The 14,141-nt window shown below is 41.8% G+C and overlaps 1 protein-coding gene across 1 annotated transcript in view; it reads left to right on the top strand.

The window, feature by feature from the left end:
- Positions 1-7,455, top strand: part of large1 (LARGE xylosyl- and glucuronyltransferase 1) — a 102,646-nt gene extending 95,191 nt beyond the window's left edge. The window contains exon 15 of the mRNA XM_010741761.3: positions 5,117-7,455. Coding sequence (XP_010740063.1) covers positions 5,117-5,314 — 198 coding nt within the window. The 3' untranslated portion in view covers positions 5,315-7,455. The remainder of the gene's footprint in view (positions 1-5,116) is intronic.
- Positions 7,456-14,141: the final 6,686 nt, after the last annotated feature.

Here is a 14,141-nt window from a genome sequence, read left to right as displayed (position 1 = left end):
TACTCAATATCAGATCACTAGTCAACAAACCACTGATAGTAAATGACATGATTATGACCTATAATCTAGACTTTTTACTTCTTAGTGAAACATGGCTGACTGAATGTAGTTGTGCTACCATTCTTAATGAGGCAGCGCCAACAAATTACAGTTTTATGAGTAAGAGTCGAAATGGCAAGAAGGGCGGGGGTGTTGCTGCCATTTTCAAATCAGTATTTCAGTGCAAGGACATTACATTTGGTGATTTTAGTTCTTTTGAATATCTCTGTTTTTTAATGAAGGGTGATCCAAAAGTCCTTTTTATAATCATTTATAGACCACCAAGGTACTCAGGAAAATTTATTGATGAGTTTGCTGATCTGATGTCAGTTATCTGCACTGACTACAACTTTTTTATCGTAACTGGGGATTTTAACATTCACATAGACAACAACATGGATACTAATACCAAAGACTTCTGTTCTCTACTTGACACCTTTGGCCTTGTCCAACACGTCAAAGGGCCCACACACACTCGGGGACACACTCTAGATCTGGTTATCTCTAAAGGTGTTGACATTTCTTCTGTTGTTGTTAAGGACTTGGCTCTTTCTGATCATTTCTGTGTGTTCTTTGACTTACAGGTAATTCCAAACATTCAGATAACCTCTGTGTCTGTTAGGAAAAGGTACATAAACGAGAATACTAGTGCTAAGTTTATGGAGGCTATAGCAATGTCACCAACTGTGAGCGCAGAGACAGTTGATGAACTCCTGGATAATTTCAACTGGAAAATCTCAAATGTCATGGATGCTGTTGCACCCATTAAAACTAAGATGACCTTGAGTAGACAGAGATCACCATGGAGGAACACTATGATGGTAAAGGCATTGAAAACAGAATGCAGGAAAGCAGAGCGTAAATGGAGAAAAACTAAACTCCAAATTCACCACGACCTCTACAAACAAAGTCTCAGTAATTTCAACCATGAGTTAATCAAGGCTAGACAGCAACACTTCTCTAAAATTATTAATAAAAACATCAACAACACTCGCACTCTGTTTGCTATAGTTGATAAGCTTACAAACCCCCCAAAAGAGATAGTTTCAGAACTCTCTTCAAAAGAAAAATGCAATGAATTTGCTCACTTTTTCGATGATAAAATCAGATCTTTAAGGTTAAATATCAACACAAATCTACAAAATGATAAAGTGACGCAATCCCTAAAACCGCCTAGGAATGAATCAACTGTTATGTCAGAATTTAATACAGTTGATCAAAAAAACATAGAAGAAACAGTTCAGCATCTTAAATCATCGACATGCTGTCTTGACACAATGCCATCTGACTTTTTTAAAGTTATTGTAAAATCTGTCCAAACAGATCTGCAGCAAATAATAAATTGCTCACTTCAATCAGGCACGTTTCCTAAACCCCTAAAAGTAGCTGCCATCAAGCCACTCTTAAAAAAGCGAACGCTGGATACTTTCAAGTTAACCAACTACAGACCTGTCTCAAATCTTCCTTTTATAGCCAAGATTGTTGAGAAAGTGGTTTTTAATCAACTCAGTAATTACTTGAACTCCAGTGGACTTTTTGACAAATTTCAATCAGGTTTTCGAGCTCACCACAGTACAGAAACAGCTCTTATTAGAGTGTTAAATGACATAAGGTTGAACACTGACTCAGGCAAAGTATCAGTTCTGGTCCTGCTGGATCTCAGTGCTGCGTTTGACACTGTGGATCACAGCACACTGCTGAACAGATTGGAAACATGGGCAGGACTCCGTGGAACAGTCCTAGAATGGTTCAGGTCCTACTTGGAGGAACGGAGTTATTTTGTGACCATTGGAAGTAATCAATCAGATCGAGTGGCTATGACATGTGGGGTTCCTCAGGGGTCAGTTCTTGGACCCCTCTTGTTCAGCCTATATATGCTGCCTTTGGGTCAAATTCTGCAGAATTCTAATGTCAACTATCATAGTTATGCAGATGACACACAGATATATCTTGCGCTGTCCCCAGATGACTGCAGTCCTATAGAGTCATTGTGTAACTGTCTAGAGCAAGTCAAAAATTGGATGAACCAAAATTTTCTTCAGTTAAATCAAGAAAAAACTGAGGTAATTGTTTTTGGCAATAAAGAGAAGAGGGTTGCTGTCAGTAAACACCTTGAGTTACTGTCTCTAAAAACTAAAGACCAAGTCCGAAACCTTGGCGTGTTGATAGACTCAGATCTGACCTTCAACAGTCACATAAAATCAGTCACCAAAACAGCCTTCTACCAACTTAAGAACATATCCAGAGTTAAGGGCTTTATGTCCCAAACAGATCAGGAGAAGCTGATCCATGCTTTCATCTCCAGTAGACTTGACTACTGTAATGGTCTTTTGACTGGACTCCCCCAAAAAAGTATCAAACAGCTGCAGCTCATTCAGAACGCAGCAGCTCGAGTTTTGACCAGAACAAAGAGATCAGAACACATCACCCCAGTTCTTAAGTCTTTACACTGGCTCCCAGTTAGCCACAGAATAGATTTTAAAGTTCTGCTACTAGTTTACAAATCACTGAATGGTTTAGGCCCACAATACATAAACGAAATGTTAGTAGAATATAGACCCAGTAGGGCTCTGAGATCTACTGACTCAGGTCAGATAGTGGAGCACAGAGTTCAAACCAGACACGGTAAAGCAGCATTTAGCAGTTATGCTGCTCACAACTGGAACAAACTACCAGCAGGACTGAAATCAGCCCCAACTCTTAGCACTTTTAAATCCAGGTTAAAAACTTTTCTATTTTCACGTGCTTATGGCTGAGCTCTTTTGAAGAACTTTTAAAGAATTTTTAATCATAATCCAGTGATTCGCTTAATGTTTTAAATTGTTTTCAAATTTGCTATTCTAATGATTTTAAATGACATTCTGATGTTTTTAATTAAACTTTCTTCTCTTTTTAATTTTTTATTTCTATTGCTATTGCTTGTCTCAATGTCAAATGTTTTTCCTTGCCTCTGTAAAGCACTATGAATTGCCTTGTGTACGAATTGTGCTATACAAATAAACTTGCCTTGCCTTGCCTTGCCTTGCCTTTATTATAAAGGCTTCATTAGGGGTCAGGTTTGGATGAACTTCTTAATACCCGTCTTTGCAATGACTTATTCAATAACACTGTGTGATTGAAGTCTTGATTTCTGGTTCTGACAAAGATAATGAAAATGATTTTATTATATTAACGTTCTGGTTGACAGGTGATATGTGTAGATGAACCCACAGAAAATGACCTCCTCAGCTCTGCCTGGCTTTTTAGCATCTTTCAGCCTGTTGTTTTGGTTTTCTCTGCTGTCATTGTCTTAAAGTCTCTGAAACTGTCTGTCCAGCACCAAACAGCAGCTCAGCTCAGCTCAGCTCAGCTCAGCTTAGTTTACCAGCAATGTACTTTAGTCTAAGCTTAACAAAGAAGTGACTCCATAACTTAGTAAGAAAAGTCAGAGGATCATCAAAGTCAGTATGATGATGTCATTAAACTCTGGATATCTGTAGGAATGTATTCTGTCTCTCTCCAACAGCAGCTAGATATTTCAGTGAAATGTCATCCTCATGGTGGCTCTAGACAAAAAGTCAACAGGATTCAGTCTGGGCTCCAAATCCCTGTGCAAAATCTCATGACAATGCATCTAGTCTGGACCAAAGTAGACCAACATCCCTGGAGCCATAGTGCTCCCATGTGTAGAGTCAGGTTAGACCATAAAAGTTAGCTCAAGTGTGGAGTTTAGATGAGTTCAGATTCCCAGAGAAGCTGAACTCTACAGCCATGGACAGACATCTTTTTATTCTGAATTGAATTGATTGAATACAGGCTGATGATACATGTAGCACACAGTATGATGACAGTAACAGTGGAAATGAAACATGACAGACAGTCCCACTCTTCACTGGAGCAGCTGATTTCCCATTTCATATCATGTTGTTCTGCTTTTTATTGATTTATTTTCATTTCAAATGATTTTTGGCTTCACAATCAATAAAAAAAACTTAGTTTGAAATAAGTCATTGGTTTAGCTTAAAATCTAAATATTGGACAGAATAATCATATTAATTATCTGAGTACAGTGTTTCTATGGAAGCTCTGAGCGGTCATGCATTCATACATTTTTTTCCTGTTTTCTCGTGATAACCAGTTCATTTGTTTTCTTGACATCTCAAGTTATTCATGTCAAAATAATAAATGTTATCCTGAGATAACAGGATCATTTTCTTGAGATCTCAAGACCACAAAAAATAGTTTTTCAGCCATTGCAGAAAACATCAATCAGTGTAGCAATGTCAGAGGAAGAGGAGAATGTTGCAACTGCAATGATTTCATTTCACTGTCCTTTGGTCTTCTCCAGATCTCAGATACATTTGTTGTTTTGACATAAATGATTTGAGAAAACAAATGAAATAAACTTGTTCTAAAGAAAACGGAGAAAATAAAATCTACACTTGGGGTTTCTGTCATTTTACATCCAGAACACCAAACAGAATATTTCCAGATGTAAATTCAAAATAGATCCTGAGCGGTCTTAAATTTTGAATATTAAAGCACAGATTGAAACCATGTGGACAGTACATGCTCCTCTTCATTACACAATCTACAAACGTTCAGCTGTGTTCAGGTTCTTCCTTCAGGAGCAGGGATTTTATAAAACAGGATTTGAAAGTCTCTAGAGGAGAACACGGTCGTTGCCTAAAAAAAAACAAAGATAAAGTGCTACCACAGAAGCATTCAGTGATTGTTGTGATATTACAGACAGACAGATGCATGGAATCATGTTACCTGGTTCATACGATACTTTCTGTGGCAGCAGTATTAAACTTACAGCAGGTTAACTTCTTTACACTCATAAATTCATACGCTACGTACAACTTTACAAAACTCTGAGTTTAATGTGAAACACAGGAGCTCTAATGTAACACTAACCACAGTCTGAACTTCCAGTTGTTGTGCTGGCTGCTGGAGCAGGTTGACACAATAATGAGTCCAAATGAAGGATGATGTAGCTGAGGGTGTGCTGATGTGGAGATAATATGCTGTCAGACTGGTATGATAAAGAAGCGAGGTGGTTCCAGTACTCTTCCTGTTCTCTCTCTCTCTGCAGGAGTACGAGTTTGTGGTTCTGCCCAACGCCTACATGATCCACATGCCTCACGCGCCCAGCTTCGACATCACCAAGTTCCGCTCCAACAAGCAGTACCGGGTCTGCCTCAAGACCCTGAAGGAGGAGTTCCAGCAGAACATGTCGCGACGCTATGGCTTCGCCGCCCTAAAATACATGACGGCCGAGAACAACAGCTAGCCACCACTGCAGACCCTCACGCCCCCGGCCCTGGACTACTGACGCACTCGGCGGGCTGGGGAAGAGGGGGGGGGCACAGGAAACGGACAGCCACGTGTGACGCCGTGGGGGGTTACTTTGAGACTTGAGTCCCTCAGACTTTGTTTGAACGTTTGACCCCTCGGTGTGGGACCGCAAGGGTCTTTATGTCCATTCTTTGTCCTCTGCTGTGGACGTTCTGTACGCGCCTTCCAAGTGCCAACAAAGAGCAGCGGCGGTCTGACTGACAGCACACCCCGACTCAAATGCAAATCGCCGAACAGGCGGCGAGATAAGACAAAGCGGTAAACATGTCCACACAGATTTTGGAAATCTCGTCATGACGAGTGACACACACGCTCAGATAGGAGGCGAGCAGCCGGCCCGGCCGACCATCTGCCGCCGCTTACTTTGTCTGATAGCTGATACAGATCCGAATAAATCCTCCTCCTCACATGACACGGGAATTTAAGTGCAAGGATGGCTGGAGGTCGTCAGTGCGGGTGATATCCAGGGTATCTCCACATCAGCCCGAGCGTGCTGCAAGAGTTTCCAGAGCCTGACAGCAGCTGGCGTCGGCGTGCTCAAACACCTGCACAAAGTCCTGACAGTTCACCAAGGATTAGCAACCAATCACTGAGCTCACTGTTTACTTTCCCTTCCAACAAACAGTATTATTTATCCGTGTGTTTACAGTCCTGACGGGTGGAGCAGGGAGGAGAGGTGCACACCGTCAGGAGGGTCTGAAGAGGACAGGAAGGAGAGTTCAAACTCTGAAACTGTGAAAATCAAACACTTCAGTCAGGAGAGTCACTCTGTCTGTCTGTCTCTCAATCTGTCTGTCTCTCTTTCTAGTTTGACGACATGGTGTCCACTGATGCCCATCGGCTGGGTGTGGTCATCCTGATGTGTCACAGCAGACGTGTTATCAGTTCCGAGCTGCAGACAGGACACACAGACCGACAGTCTCATCACAATGTGCTGATATCATACAATGAGAATATCAGAAAGTCTCTTTGAAGATAAATTCAAACTAGAGTTGGATCAAAGTCATGAGCGGAAACAAGAGCGGTTATATTTTTAGATCTAATGTTGATGTTTGAAACCCGACCCGTCCTGGTCTTCTCAGCTGACATGCAGAACCGGGTCGTCTCTGCTCTGGTCCATGCGTGTTAGCAGTTCCAACAGTAACACTTTAGTCATTATACTAACACAAACCCACTCAGCTGCATTCATGCACCACGAGCAAGTCTGAATGTCATCATCTTTATGAGCTCTCTCAGTCACCATGTCGTGCACACAGATCACGCTGTGGGTAAACTGATCAGGGATCAGCTCTCCTGATGATCTGCATGATCGTTTGTGTCAGGAGAAAAGTCTTCAGACGCCGGAGAGATCACCTCCACCAACAAACAGCTTCAGGATTTCAGTTTTTATTTCTATTGTGCCAAATCACATCAGAAGTTATCTCATGACACTTTCCATACAGGGCAGGTCTAGACTGTAGTCTCTATAATATTATTTACAGACACCACGAGCAAGCACTTGGTAACGGTGCTGAGGAAAAACCTGGAACACATCAGGTCACAGTGCAGTTCATTCTTTGAATTGTTTTGTCAGATGAGCTTCATGTTCAGGAGGCTTTGAGAGTGAGCAGGTCTTTCCTGTCAGGCACAGTACACACACGCTGTGGAGTTTGTGTGCTCTGATGAGTTTTGCAGTATCATATTAGAAGCTTCAGGCGGGAAAACAAATTCAGTCTCACGACAAAGTCTGAGCTGGAAAATGAGTTAAAGCTCCTTCCTCACATTAATGTACCACACAAACACAAACTGTTTGTTTCTCACCATGTGAGCTTCTGTGAACGCTCTTTGAATGATGTCATCTTCTTGTTTATCAATCATCTCGTCAACCAGCTCCTGATTCTTTGGATGAAGTGTGGAGGATCATGACATCAGCACATTTCAGTCTGGTTGTTCAGGCAGTGACACACTGTCGTCAAACTACAAGTCTGTCTCTCTCTCTCTCACTCTCTCCCCCTCTCCCTGCTATGACAGCAGTCTGTCTCTCTGTACAGGGCTCAGTGCAGTCGTGTGTGTGTGTGTGTGTGTTTGACTCTGTACTGATTGTGTGTGTGTGTGTGTGTGTGTGTGTGTGTGTGTGTGTGGCTTTGCAGGGCTGGAGGAGCTGCAGTGTGTAACTAGGACAGTGCTGACTGATGCTGCTACCTGAATAAAGCAAGAGTCAAACAGTGCTGTTGCTTTGTTTCATCTTTTCATTTCTGCCTTCATGGATATATCAGTTTAGCTTTGTGAACCCAAAGCAAGCAGGGACTCACTGTTCCACCTCTCACACACAACAGAGAATAGTACACCTGAGTATATCTCTACTTTTAGGAGCTCCCAAGAGTTTAAAGGAAGTTTCCTCATCAAGGAGAGTGCTACTGAGCCAATAAAGACCGTGTCATAGTGATGGAGTAACAAAAACACGGGCAGTGATGTGTGTACTCCGTGACGTCACCCACAGTTTTGTGAAGAGCCATCATGGAGCTGGTTGTGGGGGCTCTGGTCGTCGTCATCTTTGTAGTCCTGCTCCCGGCTAATCTAAAAATGGGCAAAGAGGTGGAGCTGAGGCGGTGCTGAATGAAGCCTGGGTGCTCAAACAAAGCCACCTGTGACAGCATCTACCTGTCAAAGTGACAATACTGTTCATTCTGCATAACTATAAGCCTTAATAAAATTTAAACAGGTGAGTTCTATAAAATTCAGATCAGTAAATCTTATTGGGTTTGGTTGAGACAGGTCCGTTTTGAGTCCGAGTGTGTTTTTATTGTTGCATTGCATATGTAAATCAGCCGGGTTAAAGGTTATTCATTATGTTCAGTGATCAGATCTGTAGTGTCAGTTTGGACAAAAGAATCTGCCGAATGAATGAATGTGATCAAATCAAAGTGATGACCGTTCTGAAAAAGAATTAAAAGAAAACTTTTTCACTGTCCTCATTGAAAGTGAGCTTTTGCTTTTTGATGTGTTTTTATTTACCATTTTTCAGCACAGGATTATTGTATACATACATACATATTGTATACATATTATTGTGGGTAAAATGAAGCGGGAGCAGGGAGAGCCGAGCACCCGCCTTATCAGCTCCCTGGAGACTGACTGTCCCCGTGGAGCTGTCCCATAACCTCCCTTTAATGAAGGTCCCACGACACCATTTCTCTTATCGGGATAGGCTATTAAAAGTTTTAGTGGAGCCACTCATTAATTTAGTTTCAAATTGAATGCATGAATTTCAGCTGACTTTATATAAGAAATTCAGAGGACGGCTCTGCCTCACACTGATTCACTGTGGCCTTTGATAGATGGACAGATTGTTAGGGCTGCACCTACAGCTGAGTCAGTTCAGCAGGGCTAGGTTACCCTGACGATGCATGCTGCCCTTTGTGTCAACATACTGAGATTTTACTCCAGTGTGTGCGATCTGACTGAAGCACCAACAATGTGTCCTTGTGCTTTGGTGTAATTCACTAAGATGTTCATCAGTTCATTTTATTCACAGAGCTGGATTAGCAGCACAGTAATGCAGCTTTCACACACACATGAAGTCTTCCTGTAAACCAGAGTGGACCCATTGGTGGGCCAGTTCTTGCCCGTGGGCCGTATGATAGGCCTACCTTACAGACTTGGAAGAGGAGGCAGAGGCGAGGGGTATTCAGTTGGTTGCAGCCTTACTGTTAAGATACAACTAAATGCTACAAAGTGGTCTTTTAAGTACAGAGCTGCAGTAGGGACGTGGTTAGCCTAGCTTAGCACAGAGACTGTCAGTCATGTAACACATAACACATTGTTTAATGTGTACATGAACAAAAGCTGAAACTCCAACTTATGGTTTTAGGTTGAGTCGCGTGACGGAACTATTTCTTGCCCAACAGCAGTTTATCCATCCACTCAGCACTGTGCGGCATGGTGCTGGTCTTTGTACGAGCATGATGGCATCAAATGTCAAATCTTTAACTCAACTGGTCGTGGTGGATGATGTCCACCAATGAGCTTGGGTCTGCTCGAGGTTTCTGCCTGTTAAAAGGAAGTTTTTTCCTCGCCACTGTCACTAAGTGTTTGCTCATGGTGGAACTGTTGGTCTCTGTAAATAATATTATATAGAGTACGGTCTAGACCTGCTCTGTATGAAAAGTGTCATAGATAACTTTTGTTATGATATGGCGCTAGATAAATAAAACTGAATTGAATTGAACTAAATCAAACACAACAACCCCACTTCAACTACAAGACTTTATGAAGCTGCACACGCAGCTTCACTTGAGCCTGTTCAGGTTCAAGTGAAATTCATTTTGACATGTAATCATACAGGTAGAATCATGGTGAAATGGATTAATAAGAACAGAAAATATTATAAAAATAATGGTTATTATGGAAATAATGTGAGTAAATAAAAAGCCTTCTTCATGGAGCTAAATAAATAAATAAATACTGTTTATGATAATCATAATGATGATAAGTAAATAAGTAAGTCAGGGAAGTGTTCTTGAGGTTCAGTCCTAGGCAGTGTCCTTATTTAGATTCCTCGTGGTCTGAGGTAAAAGCTCTTCCTGAGTCTCAGTGCTGGTCCATCTTCCTGATTGCAACAGGAAGAACCGGCTGTGGTCGGGAAGCCTTAATGATTCTCCTCACTTTATTTTTTGTCATTTATTATCTGGCTTCATGAACACTGCCCTTCTTTCCATTGTCAACCAGTCGACACCATCAGTCTTAACTAATATTCCCCGTGTGTAACAGTATATTAATCAGGTACATTTCTTTAGGAAAGAGACAAACCCGGGCTGTGACATGTCTGATGTGGTGGCCTCAGCTCAGCTCAGCCTCAGTCCAGCCATGGACAGACTGAGGGACACTGATGAGGACATGTAGTCTGTCTCGATGTTCTCTCGAGGTTCTTTGGTCTTATGACAAATCGTGGTTCCATACTGACATCTAGTGTTCATCTTGTAGTCCTCACTACACACCAAAAACACTGGGTTAAAATTAATAATGCAACAATGACACATGACATGACCATCTGCTGTCACTAGGGTTGCAAAGGGGCGGAAAGTGTCTGGTAAATTTCCAGAAACTTTCAATGGGCAGTTAAGCTCAGGAATTTTGGAAATATTCCAAATTGGAAACTCCATGGGAATTATGCAATTTTATGGGAACTGTATCATATCCAAACATAAATCTAAACATTGTGTTTTGTCATAAGCAGACATGCAAAATAAAACAATTAAAAACATTTCAACAGATTTATTTGTAAGTAGAACTTTATCAAGTTTGAATTATTTTATTGAACAATATTATGCAGTCCACAAGCTCAAATGTGTGTCTTCAATAGTCTCTGTGTGCTCTGGGCTCTAAAGTGTGGTCCAGGTACAGAAATCACCTGTGCAGGTAGGGGGCGTGGCCTCAACAGCCCTGCAGTAAGCAGTGTGCTATGTGCATGTGACTGAGGAATAGCAGATATTCAAGTGGACCTGCATGAATTCTGGTTGTTTTAGTCAAGATTATGATAAAATATAGTTCCCAAGTTCCCTAATAAGGACCAACCATTTGATTTAGTAAATTCCCTGTTCATTCCCATGACAAGTTTCCAACTTCTTCCAACAAAATTCCCGGAATTTTGCAACCCTAGCTGTCACCAAATGAAAAGGCCATACTTAGATCATGTGACCATTCCCATGTGTCCACTGATGAAGACTGTGAGATGTTTCTCACATGTATTATCTTTTTCAAAGGCTTTCAGCCACATGTTAAGATCCTCCCTCAGAGGATGCAATTTATTCACATATTTATTAATCATTATTTGTTTAAATTAGACTTTTTGTCATTATTTCCAAGTTCAAAAATAAACTTTAACTCTTAATTAAATTTAGATTATTTTGTCAAAGAAAGTAGGTGTGGAAACAAAAACATTTGAACCAAAATGGAATGGAACCTCAGTTTCAAGAGAAGGATACTGAGGCAGAGCAGAGGCAGCAGCTCTGCAGCTGAGGGTTCAGCACCAGCGGTCACCGCCTCTCACTTGACGAATATTTACAGATGGCCCATGGCCGTGACAGAGGCAGGTAGTTGGATGGCGGTGTGATGCTGGGCGCTGTCTCCCAGAGATCTGAGCGCAGTCTCCTCACGTAGAAGCGTGATGGAGATCGTCTGGAGCGGATCGATTGAGGCAATAAATCACCGTGTGCAGGCCTTCCCTCATGGACAGCACAGCCTAGCAGCAACATGCACACAGTTTATTACCAAAGCTAAGATGTTCCTCCTACATCACATCCTCTGGGAGTACAGGATCAGCACTTTTGCAACTGGTGAAGTTAACAAAGGAAATGAGCTGTACCTGCGTTCCACATTTAAGGAATTGCTTTGATATGTAATGAACAGCTTGCTGCGTCATTATGAAGGAGAGTTCTTCATTTCTGCTGCTCATGGAGCACAGGACTGAGGGATGGAAGTGAAAAGACGTGTCACCACCAACAAGCAACATCACACATCTGGTTCATCATATTCAGTAAACTGTATTTAAAATATATTTGTGCTGTCCTGAGTCAAGGGGAGCAGGATTGGACCCAAACACAGACAATGCTGGATACAGTATAAATAAGTTTACAGGCTGGTGCTGGCAGCAGTACATGTAGACAGGCTCAGGTTCTGGTTTTGAAACAAGTGAACAACCGGGCAGGGAAGGTCAGGTGCCTGGAACAGGAGGGCAAGGGTTTAATGAAGAGCAGGAGGGAGTGACCTGAGTCAGAGTCAGAGCATCCCTGCAGAATTACCCATAGTTCATAGAGTTGTGATGTTAAACATGGGAGGAAGCCCAGAAGAACTAAAAAAGGTAAACATGGAAGGAGCAGCTACCAGAAAAAGTTCATGTGTCTGATGCTGTCATTTTGTGTCATTTGTGAGGAAAGAGCATCAGATCAGGCAGTCAGCCCCTTGGATCTTGCAACCTCTCAAGCACTTACCAGGTGATAGGGTTCAGGTGTTAGGGTGGACGCTGGAACTGGGCCAGTGAGATGGTGATGGTGGAAGTCAGAGGACACGTGGTGGACAGGTAGAGATAGCAATGAATGTGTCTGAAGGCAGAATGTGACGGTGTGAGGAGGTGCTGAGGTCCTGCACACACTGAGACAGGATCATCTAGTTAGCAGTGTAGCTTCTATTGGCCACGTCCATCTCCTCTGTTAATGTGTTGGCCTGGTCGTACAGGATTCTGTCCCCACTCCTGCTCCTTTCCATCTATGTATGTGCAGAATGTTTTTGTCCGTACACACACGTCCAGATAAAAGCTGATATCTGACGTCACACTGTCAGGTATGTAACACACTCGGTGCAGTCAAAGCAGGCCTGTAATTCAAGCTTTGCCCCGTCTTGACCACAGGCTGAGCAGATTTGAGCTCTGCCTGTACGTCAGGAGAAGATGAACCACACAGAGACTTTTACATGGTGTAGAAATGCTCCTGTGTGTTCTTATTATCATGTCTGTGTTTTGGCAGTTCATGGCTGAGGTTTGTTCTGCTGCAGACAGAGAGTTACGGCCTCTGCTGATAAAATGTTTTGTCTTTTGAAAAGTGATGACAAAGTCTAACCAGAAGGAGAAACTGAACAAATAAACCAAAACAGAAAAAGTAGCAGAGGCTGAAGCATTTTGTGATCATGTCTAACTCTCCTGATCGCCCTGACCTCAGAATTCAACCATTCACCATCATTTCAACCTGAAACTATTGCTACTGCTTTCAATAAATACTTCTATTGCTCTGGTTCAACATAACATGTTTATTATTATCAGATATTCTTAAGATACTTTGTCATTGAAACTGGTGAGTCAAACAATGAGTCTGCAGTAATATTCAATATCACATGCAGCACATTTCTATACACGTCCCATATACGACAATGGCAGAGTTTAGTGTTACACTGTGTGCTCTGCAGAATGGCTTTGCTGTTGAGGTCTGAGAGGTTGGGCTTTGGGAGACCAATCATTTGGTTTCTATTGGAAACAGTTAACATGTTGAGAAAAAAGTGAGAAGGTGCATAACAGAAAGTTTTCAGCGGCTCACACTGTCAGTCCCCTGAGGATACAAAGGTCGGTGTTCAAGTCCTCCTCAGACTGTGCATTGTGCTCAGACCCCATCACACGTCCTGCTGACAGACTTCACTCATAGAAATACCACCGCTTGTGTTTTCTTCTAGGAAATCTATTTCATTCATGTCATGAATTATTCATTCAAAATAACTCCCATAATTGCACATGTTGTGTTGCTGAAGCTGCTCTTATTACTCACGTGCACACAAATAAATAGAACCTAAAACTGAATCTGTATCTTTATCTTGGAAGTCATTTTAAAACTCAGACAAGTATTACAGAGGAATGTGAAATGTTCTGTAGTCAGACTCAAGTGGCCCCTCGAGGGATTATGATTTTTGAACATTCAGGGCAGCACAGAAACGCCACCATCTTGTTTCTGTGTAGAGTTCTCCATGTGTCCGCCTGGGTTTTCTCCTGGTGCTCAGGTTTCCCCACAAAGACATTAAATGTTCTACCAAAAAACTTCAAAAAAGTTCTATCTAATATAACTTCACTCATATTTCTGCATTGTGTCTTAATAAAGACATTCGTTGGAAATACAACTGAAAGACAGTAAGGTTGCTGAGATCTGCTGCTACCTGTCATTAAAAATATCACTTTTTCAAAGCTATAAAATTAACATAGCATTTCTGCATGTCCACACATATGTTTTATATTTTGTTGAGTTGTG

Source organism: Larimichthys crocea, chromosome XX (assembly GCF_000972845.2).
Source record: "Larimichthys crocea isolate SSNF chromosome XX, L_crocea_2.0, whole genome shotgun sequence".
NCBI lineage: Eukaryota > Metazoa > Chordata > Actinopteri > Sciaenidae > Larimichthys > Larimichthys crocea.
Note: the sequence above shows the minus strand (reverse complement) of the source record. Positions and strands in the feature narration are given on the sequence as shown.